Source organism: Rhinatrema bivittatum, chromosome 10, assembly GCF_901001135.1.
Source record: "Rhinatrema bivittatum chromosome 10, aRhiBiv1.1, whole genome shotgun sequence".
Lineage (NCBI taxonomy): Eukaryota > Metazoa > Chordata > Amphibia > Gymnophiona > Rhinatrematidae > Rhinatrema > Rhinatrema bivittatum.
Window position 1 is genome coordinate 24,626,733 of NC_042624.1, and position 17,805 is coordinate 24,644,537.

Genomic DNA, 17,805 nt, shown 5'->3' on the forward strand with positions numbered 1-17,805 from the left:
AACTCCTTGTCCTAACACACTTTCTGCCTACAAATCTGCCCTCCATCTTTACAGGAACTCAACCACAAAGGCAAAAAAGGATTTCTATGCTCACAAGATTCACGACCTTACCTTTGACGCAAAAGCACTCTTCTCTTTCGTGGCCGAGTTAACTCAACATAACACACCACCTAATGAACAAGCACACCACCTAATGAACAAGCACAAGCCAAAGCCGATGAACTAGCCCTATTCTTCCAAAGCAAAATCTCCAATCTCCTAACCCTCCTACCCTCCTAGTCCTACATCGCCTACTACCTCCTACCACCTCCTCAGCAAAAGAACCTCGCTGGATGCATTCGAACCTACCACCGCTTCAGAGATCCAGTCTCTATTAAAGAAAATGAAGCCTTCCTCCCATCCCCTCGACCTTATACCGTCAAAACTCCTTCTGCTAATACCTGAAACCATCTCCAAACCACTAGCAGACATCATAAACTGTTCCTTAACACAGGGAATCTTCCCTGACGCCCTAAAAATTGCTTCTCTTAAACCACTACTGAAGAATCAGACTTGGATCCCAAAATCCCAACAACTTCTGCCCAATTTCCAACCTGCCTTTCGTAGCAAATATTTTGGAAAAACTGGTCAATTCACAACTCTCAGACTACCTTGAAGATCACGAAATACTATACCCCTCACAATATGGGTTTCGCAAGGCTTTAAGCACTGAAACCCTACTCTTATTGCTAACAGACCACCTCACCATGGATTTGGAGAAAGGACAATCTTTTTTTATTAATTCTCTTAGACCTGTCGGCGGAATTCGACACTGTAAACCATACCATCCTCCTCAATCGCCTATCAGACATTGGAATAACAGGCTCGGCACACACTTGGTTCAAAACATTCCTTTGTAACAGAGGTTACAAAGTGAGAATCAATAACAAAGAATCCCCCCGCTACAATTCCTCGCTAGGAGTTCCTCAAGGTTCCTCACTATCCCCTACTTTATTCAACATTTACCTTCTTCCCCTATGCCAATTGCTAACCAAACTACAACTAAAACATTTCCTATACGCCGACGACGTGCAAATTCTGATACCCATCAAAGAATCTATCACCAAAACACTGGGATAACTGCCTCCGAGCGATTAACAGTCTCCTCGCCAACCTAAACCTAATACTAAACTCAGCCAAAACAGAACTCCTCCTCATCACTCCCGAATACAGCAACTCCCTGCAAATTGCCCCATCTAATACCACTGTCACACAAGCAAGAGACCTAGGAGTAATAATAGACAACCACCTGAATCTAAAAACATTTATCAACAATACTACCAAGAATTGCTTCTACAAGCTATAGGTAATAAAAAGAATGAAACCTCTCCTACACTTTCATGACTTCAGAACAGTCCTACAAGCCGTAATATTCTCCAAGATAGATTATTGCAACTCTATCTTGCTGGGTCTCCCGGCCTCATCCATAAAACCACTTCAGATGCTCCAGAATGCGGCAGCTAGAATCCTGACAAACTCCAGAAGAAGAGACCACATCACTCCTATTTTAAAAAATCTACACTGGCTACCAATACACTTCAGAATTCTACACAAGTCCATGACCATTATCCATAAAACCATCCATTCCCAAGCCCCTCTCAACCTCCAAATCCCCCTCAGACGACACACATCATCCAGACCCATCAGAGAAGCCTACAGAGGGTCCCTGCTCATCCCCCCCTACCAAATCCACACACCATCTACAACTCAGAAATCGGGCCTTTTCCCACGGCGGGCCCCTCTCTCTGGAACACATTACCACCAGACCTCAGACTAGAGCCATGCTTATTAGCATTCAGAAAAAGGCTTAAGACTTGGCTATTTAAACAAGCCTTTCCCGAGTCTAACATCCATTAACAGACCATTGCTGCATAATGTAATTACTGCTCATTGTAAATATTTTACTTCAGTATAATTTATTTAACTACTGTCTCCTTTCTCCCCCAGTTCTAGCAACCCTGTTATATTGTAACTTTATTGTTTCTTATGCACTTGTTATATGTACTAAGTTACTGCACCCCGTGTTATCTGTAAACCGGCATGATATGATTGTATCATGAATGCCGGTATAAAAAAAGCTCTAAATAAATAAATAATACATTTAAAACAAATTGGAGAAAATTATTTTTCACTCAACACACAATTAAGCTCTGGAATTCATTTCCAGAGGATGTGGTTAAGACAGTTAGTGTAGCTGGGTTTAAAACATGTTTGGATAAGTTCCTGAGGGACAAATTCATAAACCACTATTAATAATGTTGATTTAGGAACTAGCCACTGCTTATTACTGGCATTAGTAACATGAGATCTGTTTAACGTTTGGGTACTTGCCAGGTACTTGTAACCTGGATTGGCCACTGTTGGAAACAGGATGCTGGGCTTGATGGACCCTCAGTGTGACCTAGTTTGGCAACTTCTTATATTCAGCAACTTTAATGCAGTGCCCTGACTTTGGCATCAGAGAGTGAAGACATCAGAGATGTTTCTAAACAAAAATGGGCCTAATATTAATTGCAGAAGAGAGTCAGATTTGTCCCAGCAGCATGCCTAATAGTGAGACTCACTCAGGAGTAAATTGCACTATTGGATTAGGAGATAATGCCAGAAACTTTCATTTTATGACTGGGAAGATGAAGCCCCTGAAAAATGCCAGTTCAAACCCTATTGTCTGGTGCATTTGCTTGCTCTGCATGTTTACCCTGCTTTAGAAATGGGCACTGCTTGCTAGGGCTGGAATGTTCACTGTGCCTCTCCACTTGACACGTGCTCTACCTTTCGTATTAAGGATTTTACAGTCGGCTGCAGCCTGAACGAGAGCGAATCTGTATTTGTTGAAGGGAAAGATTTTTTCCATTTTAGCAGCTCATTGGAGTAAACATTTATTATTGTAGGGAGACCCCCAAATTTGACCCTCCTTATGGTTTCTTGTTGCACAAAATATTCTGGCTGGGGGGAGACCTGGGATTTATCATAGTTGACCTAGTGGAAAATGTTTTGAATGTTTGTACTTCTAGTAATAGTAAATGCGCACTAGATGGCCTTTCATGAGAGGTGATCATTGTAATGTGATGTGTTAATGTGGTTGGGCTGAAGGATGGTGGGTATCCCCTTAAAATCTGGGGTGTGTGCTTGGTGGAAAACAGTTCTGGGAAGTATAAACGTGGGTTTTGCCCTTTCTAGGATGGAGCTGGCAGAGCAAAAGACCTCTAGGATGTAGTGGCCTGGAGTAGCCAGCCTGCAGGCTAGTGGGTCTGGGGACCACCCTGGTATGGAATAGGGCCCTGCAGGACTTTTCTCCCCCTGTGGAATAATTCAGCAGTCCAGGCTGGAGGAGATTTCTCCCCCTAGAAAACAAAAAGTGCCCAGGAGAAAAGAGCAGAAATGATCTGAGATGAGCACCCCAAGAAGGAACCAGGGCATGTGGGCTACCTGCAGATGTCTGGAATGGAACAGTGAGCAGGGAACTGTGGAAGTATTGTGAGTACATTTTAAGGGGGTGGACATCATTTCTTGTAAGAACTGGAGACTAGGGTTTAAGCTGGAGAAGAATCTGAGAAGTTAACTTGGATCCCTTGTGGGGGGGTTTGATTGAGTACTAGGAGAGAGAAATGCCTACAGGTATAAAAAGGGGAGACCTGTATGGCGAGGGGACTGTACCTGTTTATATTCCTGAAAAGTGTGTTGAATGTGGAGTTATGAGATCTAATTGATGTTCACGTGAAGGCTGAGAGATTGCTAAGGCCTAATCTGACTGTTGTATGTGATGAATCTTGATTGTTTAGTATGAACATTCTTCACTCTGCTATGCCCGTTATTAGTGCCTGGCTCCAGAAGCAGAAAAGCTATAGCTATGAGTTGGTTATTTAAAAGTTTGTGTCTCTGCTCCTGCACTAAAATGGTAGTGAGAGGGCCCAGAATTCATGGAGAGCAGGAGGAGGAGAGTGTCCCTTCTCCAGCCAGTGGAAGAGAGTGCTGCTTTCTCTATTAAAGGCCACTTGACCAGTTGCATGATCTACTACTGAACGTGGGAGGAGAACCCTTGTACAAATAGTTCCCATTGTATAAACCTCAAGATGTGGGTTACATTATTTATGGGGATGATGTCCATGAAATCTATGGAGATAAATGAAGGAGAGAGGCATAGGGTTGCTACCTCACCCCAGAGCAGTTGATCAGACTGATTCAATCCATTGCATGCAGGTATTTGTAATTATGATTTTTCCCGTTTATAAAGAAAATCAAAATTACAAATCCAGACTGCATCAACCTATTCAGTTAAGTTGTGTGAGGTGGCAATAGACTAGAGTCACCCTCCAGATCAGGGCTTCCCAGAACTGTGCTGCGAGTCGGGTTCTCAGGAGAGAATGGGTTTCCAATGTATGCAAATTTAACTTATTCATATTCATCGTGAATATCCTGAAAGCCCAACTGGCTGGGGGGATCCCCAGGACAAGTTTGGAAATCTCTGCTCCAGATGAAATGGTGGTGCCAGGCTAAAGACGTTTTAGAAACAGAAACATGACGGCAGAAAAAAACTGTAGGGCTCATCCAGTCTGCCCATCTGTCCAATTAATTTAGCATTATAATCACTTCCTTAGAGATCCTCTGTATTTATCCCATGCTTTCTTGAATTCTGATAATTATTTTGTCTCCACTTCCACTGGGAGACTGTCCCACACATCCACCCCCTTCTCTATAAAGAAATATTTCCTAAGGTTACTCTTGAGTGTTCCTCCTTTCAACCTCATCACATGACCCTTTGTTCTAGGGCTTCCTTTCCATTGAAAGAAGCCCATCTGTGCATGGAAACCTTTCAGATATTTGAATGGCTCTCTCATATCTCCCCTATCTTGCCTTTCATCCAGGGTGTACATGTTTAGATCTTTAAGTCTCTCCCCATAAGCTTTAGAATGAAGACCACTGCCCATTTTAGCCAACACCCTCTGGACTAACTCCATCCTCTTTACATCCTTTTGAAGGTGCAATCTCTAGAACTGTACACAATATTCCAAATGAAGTCTCACCAGGGACCTATACAGGGGCAAGATCACCTCCCTTTTTCTGCTAACAATTCCTCTCCTTATACAACCAAGCATCTTTCTGGCTTTTTCAATCATTTTATCCACCTGTTTGGGCACCTTAAGATCATCAGGTACTATCACCCCCAGATCCCACTCTTCCTTTTTGCTTAGAAGAATTTCACTTCCTATACTGTACCTTTCCTTTGGGTTTTTGTATTCTAAAGGCATTGCTCTAATTTTTTTAGCATTATATCATAGCTGCCAGACCTTAGACCATTGCTTGTCCAATCTTATCTTTTCATGGCCCTATTTCCATTTATTTTATTTTAAAATAATTGTATGCCACATAATCCTATGTCCTTAGCGGTTCACATAAAAACATACACTGTACTTAGAAAGCTAAAAGACAAATGACGACATGCTTTCTACATCTTTCATCTCTTTCACTGTCTACCTCTAGAGCTTCTCCTCGTCTCTCTAAGTCAGATCCCATCCCTACTTTGAGGCTCACCTCCAAGATTCCTTTTCTGCAAAGCATTTTACCTCATAGTAATCTCTTCTGCTTTCTTTTCCTGTGACTCCTGCTGTTACTATCTCACGCTCTTCCATTCCCCTTAGGTCACTTTCTTCTTTGCTCCTCGTAATTCCTTTGCATTTTACTTTGGCCCATGACCCTTCTGCGTTGATTCTTTACCATAGTCCACCATGTGATCTACCAACAGTAAATCCTCCATCATACAGTGGCCCAAAAGATTCATTTTCTTTGTTTCTGCTTCATTTCTCACAGAGTTTACATCCTTAAGCACATTGCTCTGGGGCATGAAAGAGTGCTGCATAAACAACTATTCTGCAGGGAATTGCAAGGGTTTTATTTCTTCATCCATTCCTCCCTTGAGCGTCTTTGGATGCCCATCTGCTCTTATTGTTACTTGCTGTAATGTGGAGCTGTAGGCGCCATATTGTTCCTGGAGAAAGCCGAAGCCTTTAAAGGTTATGATATGTTTTATTGGACCAATGTAAGAATTATCAGAAAATGTGCTTGAACGTCGGGCACTATATTGGGCCCTGCAGATATTACTTCAGACCTTATAAATGTGGAAGGAATTCTCATGGCCTGCATTCCTCAATCATTTGTAATTTTGAGATGCGTAGCCTGTCATGATTGTGTTCCACAGCCTTCATACCAACTTTGGAGAGCAGAAAGATGAGGCAGCAAACAGCAGGTTATTGATATCAACTGAAAGAAACTTCAGTGTAACATGCTGCAAATTTATCAATTTATTGACTTTCTTTACAAAAGTATGGATTATTGTTTCTTTTGTGCAATCTATAATTAAACCCCATTACTTGGGCAAGTCTTAAATATCCTAAGGGTTTGTGGAAGAGACTGATAAAAGAAGAGAGCAGAGAAAATTTGATATAATTGGGTATCTTTAATGAAAAAAAAAATGAATGTTTTGTTCTTCCAATTTCTTTAAACTTGGATTTAAATCTGCCAAAATGGAGTCTTGCTGACTGTCCAGCCATAGAGCAATCTCCCTTCTACAGTCTGGGATGTTGCTTGAACTTGCAATAAGAAGCATTGCAAACAGTGGAGGCCTTAGTTCCTGCAGAATTTCAAGGAGTAAGAGACAATGTCGTAAATATTGGAAGACGTTGCTCTGCATGACCCTAGGGGGAACTCGCTGAAATCGTCTTTGTGACAGAGGACGCTTGCACTGTTATCAACCCCCGATAGGACCTCATCGGACTCTGAGCCACAAACAGTGACCAGCACTGTCTTCCTGCAGTGTCACGCATTTGGGAGCCTTTCTTCCTGTGGTTACCACTGCAACAGTCAACTTTTAAAAACAAACAAACAAAAAAAGCCAAGAGACTTCTAAAACGAATCGCTGCCATGTGGCAAAATCTGCTCAGACAGTAGGTCAAAGAGGAGACAGGAACAGTGACTGCAAATGAAAGATAACAGAGTTGTCATATTCTCTTTCAGGAAAAACAGAGGCGTTGATAAAGAACTTCAGCCCTCATTACAAGCGCCAGTATGCCGTGGCTTTCTATAATCAGATACAGAATGAAGTGGAACAGCAACGAGATTCGGTGTCACAGTTTCTGAAGACCAAGGTAAAGGAAGAGGAGGTTTCTTCCATGATCATTGTTGATAGGCGGATGCATGGTGTTATCCAAATCCCATCCTAGGATCTAGCAGGTTGCCTGCATTTCCCAAGGACAGTGCGGCTGGATTAGCACAGCTGGGGAAGCTTGTACGCAGCAGTACCACAGCTCAAGTCATAGCTCGTTACTGTCCGGTTCTGGATCACTCAAGAACCCTGTCCTCTGTGTCGGCTGCCCGGTAGTTTTCTGAGGCTATTAAGTGGTTAGTGAATGGACAGTAACAAGAATTGAATCCTTTGATGGAAGGTGGTAAATTTGACAAGAGATCAATATTTTTAAAATAACCCTACAGAGGCCGATAATCCAAAAAAGCTGAACTCCTAAATGAGGCGCCTAAGTTAGGCACCGATTTTCAGCCAAAATTAGGAGCCTAAGTTTTTTGTTTTTTTTTTCTTCAGCTGAAAATTCATAAAAATTTAGGATCCTAAAATATAGGCTCCCAAATTTAGGACAGCTCGTTATTTGCCTAGATCTGGGCCTACTTCTGAAAATCACTTCTAAATTATTTTCTTCAACCTAACTCCTCCCCTATTTCTAATTCTTAAATGTATGTGAAACTAGGCACCTAAATTTAGGAATTCAGCCCTAGTACATTTTCAAAAGGGCCAATTTAAGAAACTAACTTTAAAAATTAGGAACCCAAAACATTTTGAAAATTGACCACAAAATGGATAACTTATCCAGCTAGTTAACCAGCTATGTTGTCTAGGATATTCAGCAGGATACATGTCAGCCTGAAAATCAACTATTTGAATCTAATCTCATCTCACCAGAATATAGCCAGCTAGGTCTAAAGTTATTTGGTTAAAGATAGCCAGATAACTTTAAGATTGTGCAACTATATTCAAAGAACGTAGCCAGCTCAGCACTGAAAGATGTAGATATGGGGCCCTAGTGCCAAAGGCGTTGGAGCTGTAGGGCCTATACCCCACACCCTCTAAGCCCTGCAAAATGTTTAGGAAACTTTGTGGGCCCACAGGCCAGCTCCCCCCTCTGCGATTCCATTTGTGGCAAATTGAGTGCCCCCTCTTCCCATCCTCCTTAATCCCCCACTCCCTACCACCCTTCTAATCCAACCTCAACCCTTCCACTCCTGCTGACACCCTCTAACTGGCAGCAGCTCTGGGGGCCACGATACAAGTGCACTGTTCTGCTGGCGTCATGTATTTCTTTGACAGCATCGCTGATAGCATAAACCTCCTCTACCAGCATTGCAGTCAAGGCAACGCATGACACCATCGGAGTGGAACATGGCTGCAGCCATTTAGAAGGTGCTGTAAAAGCAGGAGGATTGGCTTTGGCTTGGGGGTTGGGGAGAGGAAGGGTCACTCTTTAATTTACCACCTCCTTGGGCCTTTTAGCCTGCAAAATTCTCTAAAGATTTTGGGGAAAGTGAGGATGATAGGCCCGATGGCCACAATGTCCTCAACATTGATGGGGGAGGGGAAGAAGACCCCTGGCCACCGGCCCTAACTTATTTATTTATTTGATTTATATTCCGCTTTTCAACACTTCAGAGCAGATTACATTCAGGTACTGTAGATACTTCCCGATCCCCAGAGGGCTCACAATCTAGCTTTGTGTATTTATTATTATTTTGTTTTACATTCCTTGCCACTTATCTGACTATATTCTTTGAATAGAGCTGCATAAGGTTAAAGTTATTTGAGAGTACATTCCTGGATAACTTTAATCCTGCTCCTGAGGCTAGCTAGTTATTTGGCTAATTCCAAATATTACAGTCAGCTGGATACGTGGCCTGGCTTAACTCATCCCTGTCCCAAATCACCCTGAAATGCTGCTAAGTTATCCGGATAATGACTTAACCGGATTAAATATAACTGGATAAGTACAGATATTAAAAAATTGGTATTTATCTGCATAAATCAAAAGCTATCCAGAATATCGACTTCACAAGCTTCTATCATGTTACTTCAGACACGTTTCTGTTACCATGTTCTTAACCATACTTTTCTCAAATACTGCTTTTTCTAGGGTGGATGGCTTTTTAAATGAAATTGTTCAAATGTTGCATGCTTTTTGTTACCCATTGTGCTGCCCAACCCTGTCCTGAGGGTGCACCTCATCGTTCATGCACACTGAATATGCATGAGATATGCAAGGATTGGAAACTTAGTGCATGAAACTCTTACCTCATGCATATTCTTCGTGCATATCCAGAAATCCAGACCACTGAGCTGTGCCTCCAGGGCAGGGTTGGGAAATGCTGAAGTAGGGTATTTTTCTGTGAACACCTTTCGTATTTTCATCTGTTTAAGCGATAGGAATGTAGCTTAGGTTCTGTGTATCTTTTTTTTTTTTTATAGCCTGATTCTCTTCTCTAATTTCATATAAATTATGTTTACATTCAGATCTGCTTAATTTCTAATTGGGTTACCTAGATAAATATATCTGGGCATAGGTAATGCCTTAATTCAAAGGTAACCAATCCCAGTAATCATATGCATATATCAGCTGTAATTAGGTTTGCCAATCATCCCAGATCAACTGAACAGGCTGATCCAGTTCCTTGTTTGCCCCGTTGCATGCATTGAGCTGTGGTTTTGATTGTTCCATGAATTTTCCTTAACATGGTCAGAACTACATTCTGTGCATGCAACGGGCAATACCAGGACTGGATTAGCCTGTTCAATAGACCTGGGGTAAGTTGGCACCCATGATGACTATTCATGCCAACATGCCACTCAGTGGTTCTCATTTGAATTGGGAAGCAAGTTGATTTGTGTATATTTGTTTTTAAAACTAGACTAATGTGTGTCCCTGGAGGACTGGATTTGGTCTGACCTTGATATTACTGAAGGCTTATGTTCTGACATACATGGCAGATTGCTATTTTTATCTCAGTGTGTTAATTTTAAATCCAAAAACCTTAGTAAAATCAGATTCTGTTGCCTAATTTAGGAGTGGCAGGGACTATACATGGGGTCTTGGAAATCTTCAGTTGTAAAGTTACCGATGACTTGCTTTAACATGTTATTCCAGGATGTGCTTAGCATGAATAAAAATGTTAGCAACTCATGGCATTGTGATCAACTGTTCCTTGTAAAGTGAGATCACTAATTGCTCTCTTCCCAGCCTCCCTCAGATCTAGCCGTGGTCTTGTACAGTGCAGAGCTAGCGCAGTTTGCAGATGACTTGAAGAAGTGGAAAGACAGATACGTTGTGGTGAAAAATGAGTATGCAGTGGAAAGCTATGAAAGTAAAGAGGTAAGCTGAAATTCTGGGATTCACATGCAACTAATTACAATCTGATTTCTGTTCTAACTAGAGAGTGAAAGCACCTTGCAAATAACTCAGACATTTCTGGCTCTGGTGGACTGAAGAATATTTAACATACTGAGTCGGATCAGTGATCCATGGAGTCTAGTATCCTGTCTCTGACATTGGCCAGCCTTGATGGGGAGATCCATTCCTTGTAGTTTACTCTCAGCTCCTGGCATACTTAGGTCTACCTGTCTAATTGTTCATGGATCTGTCCTTCAGAAACTTGTCTAAACTTTTTCTAAACCTGGCTACGTTACTAGCCTTGATTGCATCCTTTGATAACACATTCCACAGCTTAATTTATGTGTTGATTCAAAAAAATACTTTTTAAAATGTATTTTAAATCTGCTATCAGTTTCATGGAGTGTCCCCTAATCTTAGTATTATTTGAAAGGGTAAATAACAATCCCCTACTTACTTTTTCCACCCAACTTGTAATTTTATAGATATCTACTACATCCTGTCAGATCCTCTCCAAGCTGAAGGTCCCTAATCTGTTTAGCCTTTCTTCATAAGAAAACTGTTCCATATCCAATATTCTGTTTTTCAGTAAAATAATACAATAAAAAACAAACAAATACAAGGGAAATTACAAAACACTCAGAAGAAAGAAAAATAAAATAGATGGCATCTTAAGAGCATAATGTAAAAACATAAGACTTTCCATACTGGATCAAACCAAGGTCATCAAGCCTAGTATCCTGCTTCTAGCAGCGGCCAATCCATATCACAAGTACTTGGCAGGATCCCAAGGGGTAGATTGATTCCAAGTTGCTTATCCCAGGGATAAACAGTGGATTTCTGCAACTCCACCTTAATGGTTAATGGACTTTTCCTCCAGGAACTTGACCAAATCTTTTTTTAAACACAGCTACACAAATGTCTTTCACCACATCCTCTGGCAATGAATTCCGGAGCTTAATTATGCACTGAGTAATAAAATATTTTCTAATAGTTTTAAATGAATCACCTAGTAACTTCATTTTGTGTCCCCTAGTCTTCTTACTTTTCAAAAGAGTAAACAACCGATTAACATTTACTCATTCGACTCATTATTTTATATCTCCTTTCAACCATCTCTTCTCCAAGCTGAAGAGTTCTAACCTCTTTAACCTTTTTTCATAAGGGAATAGTTCCATCCCCTTTACCATTTTGGGTACCCTTCTCTGTACCTTTTCTATTTCTGCAATATCTTTTTTGAGATGTAGTGACCAGAACCTCACACAATACTCAAGATGAAGACGCACCATGGAGCAATACAGATGCCCTAATATTCTCTGTTTTATTCTCCATTCCTTTCCTAATAATCCCTAGCACTCTAATTGCTTTCTTGGCTGCTGCTGTGCACTGAGTAGAAGATTTCAACATATTAAGAACGATGACGCCTAGATCCTTTTCCTGAATGGTGACTCCTAATGTGGAACCTTGCATTGTGCAGCTATAATTTGGGTTACTTTCCCCTAAATGCATCACTTTGCACTTCTGTACATTAAATTTCACTTGCCATTTGCATGCCCAGTCTCTGTTTAGCAAGACCCTCTTGCAATTTCTCACTATCCTCTTGTGATTCAACAGCTTTGATTAATTTTGTGTCATTGGCAAATTTGATCACCTCACTGTTCCCATTTCCAGGTTGTTTATAAATACATTAAAATGCAGTGGTACCAGAACAGATCCCTGGGGCACTTTCTTCACCGGGAAAATGTATCATTTAGCCTTACTCTCTGTTTTCTGTCTTTTAACCAATTCACAATTTCTCTCATGAGGGACTTTGTAAAATGCTTTCTGGAAATCCAGATACACTATATCAACTGGCTTACCTTTATCCATGTTTGTTTTTGCCCTTGAAAACATGTAGCAGATTTGGGAGGCACGACTTCCCTTGGCTAAATCCCTGTTGGCTTTGACCCATTAAACTATACCTCTGTATGATCAGCAGTTTTATTCTTTATGACAATTTCCACCATTTACAAATGTCCAATAGCAGGTCTGCAATTTCAGGTTTCCGTTCTTTCAGCACTCTGGGATGTATCATCTGGTCCAGGTGATTTGCTACTCTTTAGTTTGTCAATTTGCCCTCGTACATCTTCCAAGTTCACTGAGATTTGTTTGTTTGAATTCATTACCTTTGAATATTATTTCTGGCATGGATATCTCTCTTACTTATTCCTCAGTGATGACAGAAGCAAATAATTCATTTAGTCACTCTGCTATGGCTTTGTCATCCCTAAGTATGTCTTTTACCCCTTGATTATCTAATGGCTCAACTGACTCCCTTGCAGGCTTTTTATTTCAAATGTAAATGTAGAAGACTTTATTATGAGTTTTTGGTTTCATGGTAAGCTGCTTTGCCTTCCTTATCAATGCTTTGCATCTAATTTGCCAAGGCCTATGCTGTTTCCTGTTTCCTTCATTCGATCCCTTTTCCATTTCTTGAAAGATGTTCTTTTAGCTATTATAGCCTCTCACCTCACCTTTTAACGATGCTGGAAGTTGTTTAGCCTTCCTTCCACCTTTTCTAATGTGTGGAATACATCTGGTTGCAGGGTCGGCGGGAGGCATTAGGCAAACTAGGTGGCTGCCTAGGGTGCTGCGAGCGCCGCGGTCGTTGTGAGGGCATTGCACGGCACCTGCGCGATTTCTCTCTCTCTCTGTGAGATCGCCGGAGAGCGAGAGAGATCGTGTGATAAGGTAACATCACCGCCTAGGTCGGCTGAACATTCTTGCACCGGCACTAGGTCTGCACTTCCAAGATGGTATTTACATGCCTGATCTAAACTTTTGCAGTTGCTCTTTTCAGTTTTTTCGTAAACATTTTCCTCTTTTTATCATAGTCACCGTTTTGAAAGTTAAATGCTGTTGCAGTAGTTTTTCTTTAGTGTCCTCCATCCAGTTAAGTCATATTTGATCATGTTGTGATCCCTGTTGCTGGGTGGCTCCAACACGGTTACCTCTTGCGCCAACTCCTGTGTTCCTCTAAGGACCAGGTCTGAAATAGTTTTTCCTCTTGTTGGTTCTCGTACCATCTGCTCCATGAAGCCGTCATTTATTTTATCTAGGAACTTTACTTCTCTAGAATGTCCTGATGTGACATTCACCCAGTCAGTACTGCGTGAAAGTTGCATCAAAAACAAGTCAAGATCAATAATCATTACACTTTCACTGCAGTTCAGCCCAAGGAAGCAATATATACAGGATTCCATATAAAGAATTTGGCAATACTGTTAGTTTTCTCCATAGCCACTGCTTCATATTTATAAAGCATGCAAGCACATTTCCAGCAAAATCTAATCTTTCCAGTCACCTGCAACAGATTTATTGCCAAAGATACATTAGGTAAAGCTAACCAAACAGCAGAAAGGAATTCTTGAAAAGTAGCAGATTTTAGTATAACGGTTTGATATTCTCACTGCAAGGTTTCCTATCCCCCCAACTTGCTTCCAAAAAGCTTGAATGTCGTTGCAGTAAGACAAGCATTTATTAGATGATCCAAGACCAGCCTTGAATTATTTGGGAGGAGTCCAGAGAGATCTTATGAGCTATGAAACATAGCAATTGTATTTATATTGACAGAAAGATCTACTCTATGTACTTGGTTCAACATATGTCCAAGAGTTTTATGGACTTATCTATGTAACCAGATTCATCCTTCCACATTTTCTCTGTTTAATGTTCTAATATCCTCTCCGCACTGGATGGCCAGGGCGTGTAACCTTAGTACATGTCAAAAGAAGATCGAGACGAGCGTAAGATCTCAATTCCTAACTCACAAGTCTGAAAACAGTATATTAGCTGTAGCCAGTGGTGCTTTTCTCCAAGGTCCTGCCTGGCCACCGACCTGGAACCTCTTTGAATTTGCTTCTTTTTCCCATTAGAGAAAATGTGAAAGATGGAAGCTTCCACCTCTCTACCTTTTTTTACATTTTTTTTTTAGAAAATTACCACTGACTGTAACCACTTGAAATAGTGCCATTGGGAAAGTCATGCTTATCCTTAAGGTTCTGAGAAGACATCATCATTCACAAGCACAGAGGGATTTTTTCCTCCCACCATTTTAAATAGGGACTAGTTTGGTAAACTGTGCATAGTAATATGTTACAGTATAGTGGTTAACTTTATTTAGTGCTTTATAGTTTTTACATCACTGTGAGCTATTTTGGAAGTGAATCAATAAATGTAAGATAACATTTGGTTGATTCTTAGCATTATTCTGGGATTTATATACTAATTTTAGGAGCAAGCATCATTTTAATCAACTCAAGTCTGCTCCACCACACTAAACAGATAGCAGAACAATCAGAATAGATTCTGTTCATGTTGCTGATGATGGTTAATGATAATTTATTATGAAATAAGATTCCAAGATATTTCATATTGTACATAACCCATTTAAACTTTCCCAGTCTTATGATAAAAGAATATTGAAGGGGAAGACCCCAAATTTAAATGAGAGCTAATGAACTTGAGAAGGAATTAGAAATATATAACACAGTATCATCAGTGCAGACAGTTTGCATTCAACCTGGGGTATATGAGTCTCATTAATCAACTTATCCATCTGACTGCACCAAGTACAGGTTCCAATGCAAACTTAAAGAATAAAGGGGTTCAGAGATACCTTTGTTTGGGGTCCTTTTCCTAGTTCAAAAAAGTCAGATAACATATTATTAACTAGGAGACTCGCCCTTGAACTATAAACCACAGCCACAAAATTATTTTCACTGCCAAAACAATCTAAAATAGATGCTTCCACTCTGGTCAATTGCATGCTTTTTCAGCATCTAGGGAGAGGGACCGTAAATGGTTCCTTTTTTAGGGTGAGACACATGGTTCAGCACATTCTTGAAAAACAGAGGCTTCAAGGTCAAAATACACAATAAAGAATCCAAACGCTACCCTTCATCTCAAGGAGTCCCTCAAGGATCATCCCTCTCACCCACTCTCTTTAACATCTACCTCCTCCCTCTCTGCCAGCTCTTAACCAACTTGAACCTAAAATACTACCTATACGCCGATGATGTCCAGATTGTGATATCCATCAAAAAAACCCTAGATCTATGGGAATCATGCCTCCAAGAAATCAACTCCCTCCTCTCCAGTCTGAATTTAATCCTAAACTCAGCAAAAACTGAACTCCTTCTCTTATCCACTGAGAACAGCCTCACCCCAACAAATCCTTCAGTAAATTTACAAACAGCCCAAGTGAGAGATCTGGGAGCGATCATCGACAATCGGCTAAACCTAAAAGCTTTTATAAACCAAACCACCAAGGACTGCTTTCATAAACTGCATGTCCTAAAAAGAATAAAACCACTGTTCCACAACCAGGACTACAGGACCATCGTACAAGCAATAATCTTCTCCAAGTTAGACTATTGCAACTCCTTATTATTAGGTATCCCAGCATCACATACTAAACCTCTTCAAATGGTTCAAAATACGGCAGCCAGAATTCTGACAAATACTCGGAAAAGAGATCACATCACCCCAATTCTCAAAGACCTACACTGGCTGCCGATTCATTATAGAATACTATATAAGTCCATCACCACAATATTCAAAGCCATCCAACAAATCGCTCCGCTCAACCTTCAAATCCCTTTCAAAAAACTCACATCCTCCAGACTCATAAGAGAGCACTAAAGATTCTCTTCAGGTACCTCAGTCCAAAACCACCCACCACATAACGTTCAGAGACAGAGCATTCTCCACAGCAGGACCTCCTCTTTGGAACTCTATCCCAACGGAGCTAAGACAGGAACCTTGCCTCCCAACATTCAGGAAAAGACTCAAAACGTGGCTTTTCAAACAAGCCTTCCCAGACTCAGATTAAATTCATTACTCACCTAACAACCTACCTTCAAGCACTACCAATATCCAGAAAACCATTACTTCTGATCTCTACCCCTATGTAAAAAACTCTACCTTTCTATTTTCCACCTTATGTTTAAAACCGCAATTACCTCAAATGAACATGTCATTGCAAATCACAAAATGCTTTATTCTGTACCCCGTCATACTTCAGGTTAATACTCGATGTTAAAGTTCCTATTATTTTTTCTCGCTCCTAGTTTTACGCCTCCCTGTTTTATTGTAACTGTAACTTTATTATTGTTTTAGCACCGTTCACTGTTTTCCGTTTATCACCCCACTGTTTATTGTAAACCGGCATGATGTGATACCCTCACGAATGCCGGTATAGAAAAAATTAAAATAAAAAACAAATATTACAAAAGAGGTTATTGAGCAAGGGAAGTTTAATTTTTAGGAAACTGGATTGGTCCTGATGAATTAAATCCCCAGCTAAGCATTCTGAGCAAGGACTTTTCAGTCTGTGTTAATTAGTAGATAGGCTTACAATTTTGGACGTAACGAACCTTGGTTCAGCTTTTCCAGTACCATAGTCATGGCCTTTGTGAAACTTCTTTTCATGTTACCTTCTTGAAAGTAATATTGATATAGAATGTCTAATTTTGGAACGAGTCTATTAAATATTTAGTAAAATTCCACAGAAAGGCTGTTGGGCCAAGCAGATTTACGAGAACGGAGGATCGTAAATGCAAGTTCAGTTTTGTTATTTGTGATGGGTTTACATACACATTCTGTGCCCACAGAAAGAGTTGATCTGATCAGCAGAACTAGAAAATCTTGTAAACTCTGGGAACCAGAACCAATTTTAGAATAGTATTGCTTAAACTGATTTTACTCACCCAAATCCTGTTTCTTTTCTTCCGGGCTTTAAATATTGAGCTAAGAACCCACCCGTTTAATTCTTTGTAGCATAATACCTTGAATGCTGCTGAAAGATAGATCCCGCCTGCTTGTTGGCTCATTAGTTTATCATTTTTAACCTGTAATCGTTGTAATTTTATCTCCCCTGGGAAGATGTCTGCATTCCAATGCTGTAGCTTCTTTTTCCAGTTCACCTGGTTCTTTGTTTATTTTTTTTTTTTTTCAAGAATTAATACTTCAAGAATACACTTGACACAGAAAAAGAGAAATTAGAACATTTAAATATATACAGAAAAATACTAACACTTCATTTGTAGCCCATTAAAAGATGAGGGATCCAAGAAAGAAGGTGTAGAAGCAGGAACTAATAAGGGTAGCAAAGTGTTGGAGGAAAGCTAGATTTATTTATATTCCACTTTTTGGCAAGTATTTCCCCTATCCCCAGGGGGCTCTCAATCTGAGTTTGTACCTGAGACACAGGAAGGTAAAGTGACTTGTCCAAGCTCACGAGGAGCTGGCGTGGTCTCCCTGATTCTCCTGGTTCCCGCTCTAACCC

General features: G+C 40.5%; 2 protein-coding genes across 2 annotated transcripts in view; one reads left to right on the forward strand and one right to left on the reverse strand.

The window, feature by feature from the left end:
- Window positions 1-17,805, reverse strand: part of RNF2 (ring finger protein 2) — a 197,853-nt gene that overhangs the window by 148,244 nt on the left and 31,804 nt on the right. The gene's annotated exons all lie outside the window — the stretch shown is intronic.
- The window catches only part of LOC115100351 (protein Niban-like), a 125,896-nt gene that overhangs the window by 66,412 nt on the left and 41,679 nt on the right, over window positions 1-17,805 (forward strand). Inside the window, 2 exon segments of the mRNA XM_029618767.1 lie at window positions 7,051-7,181; window positions 10,329-10,460. Of these exon segments, the coding sequence (XP_029474627.1) occupies window positions 7,051-7,181; window positions 10,329-10,460 (263 nt within the window).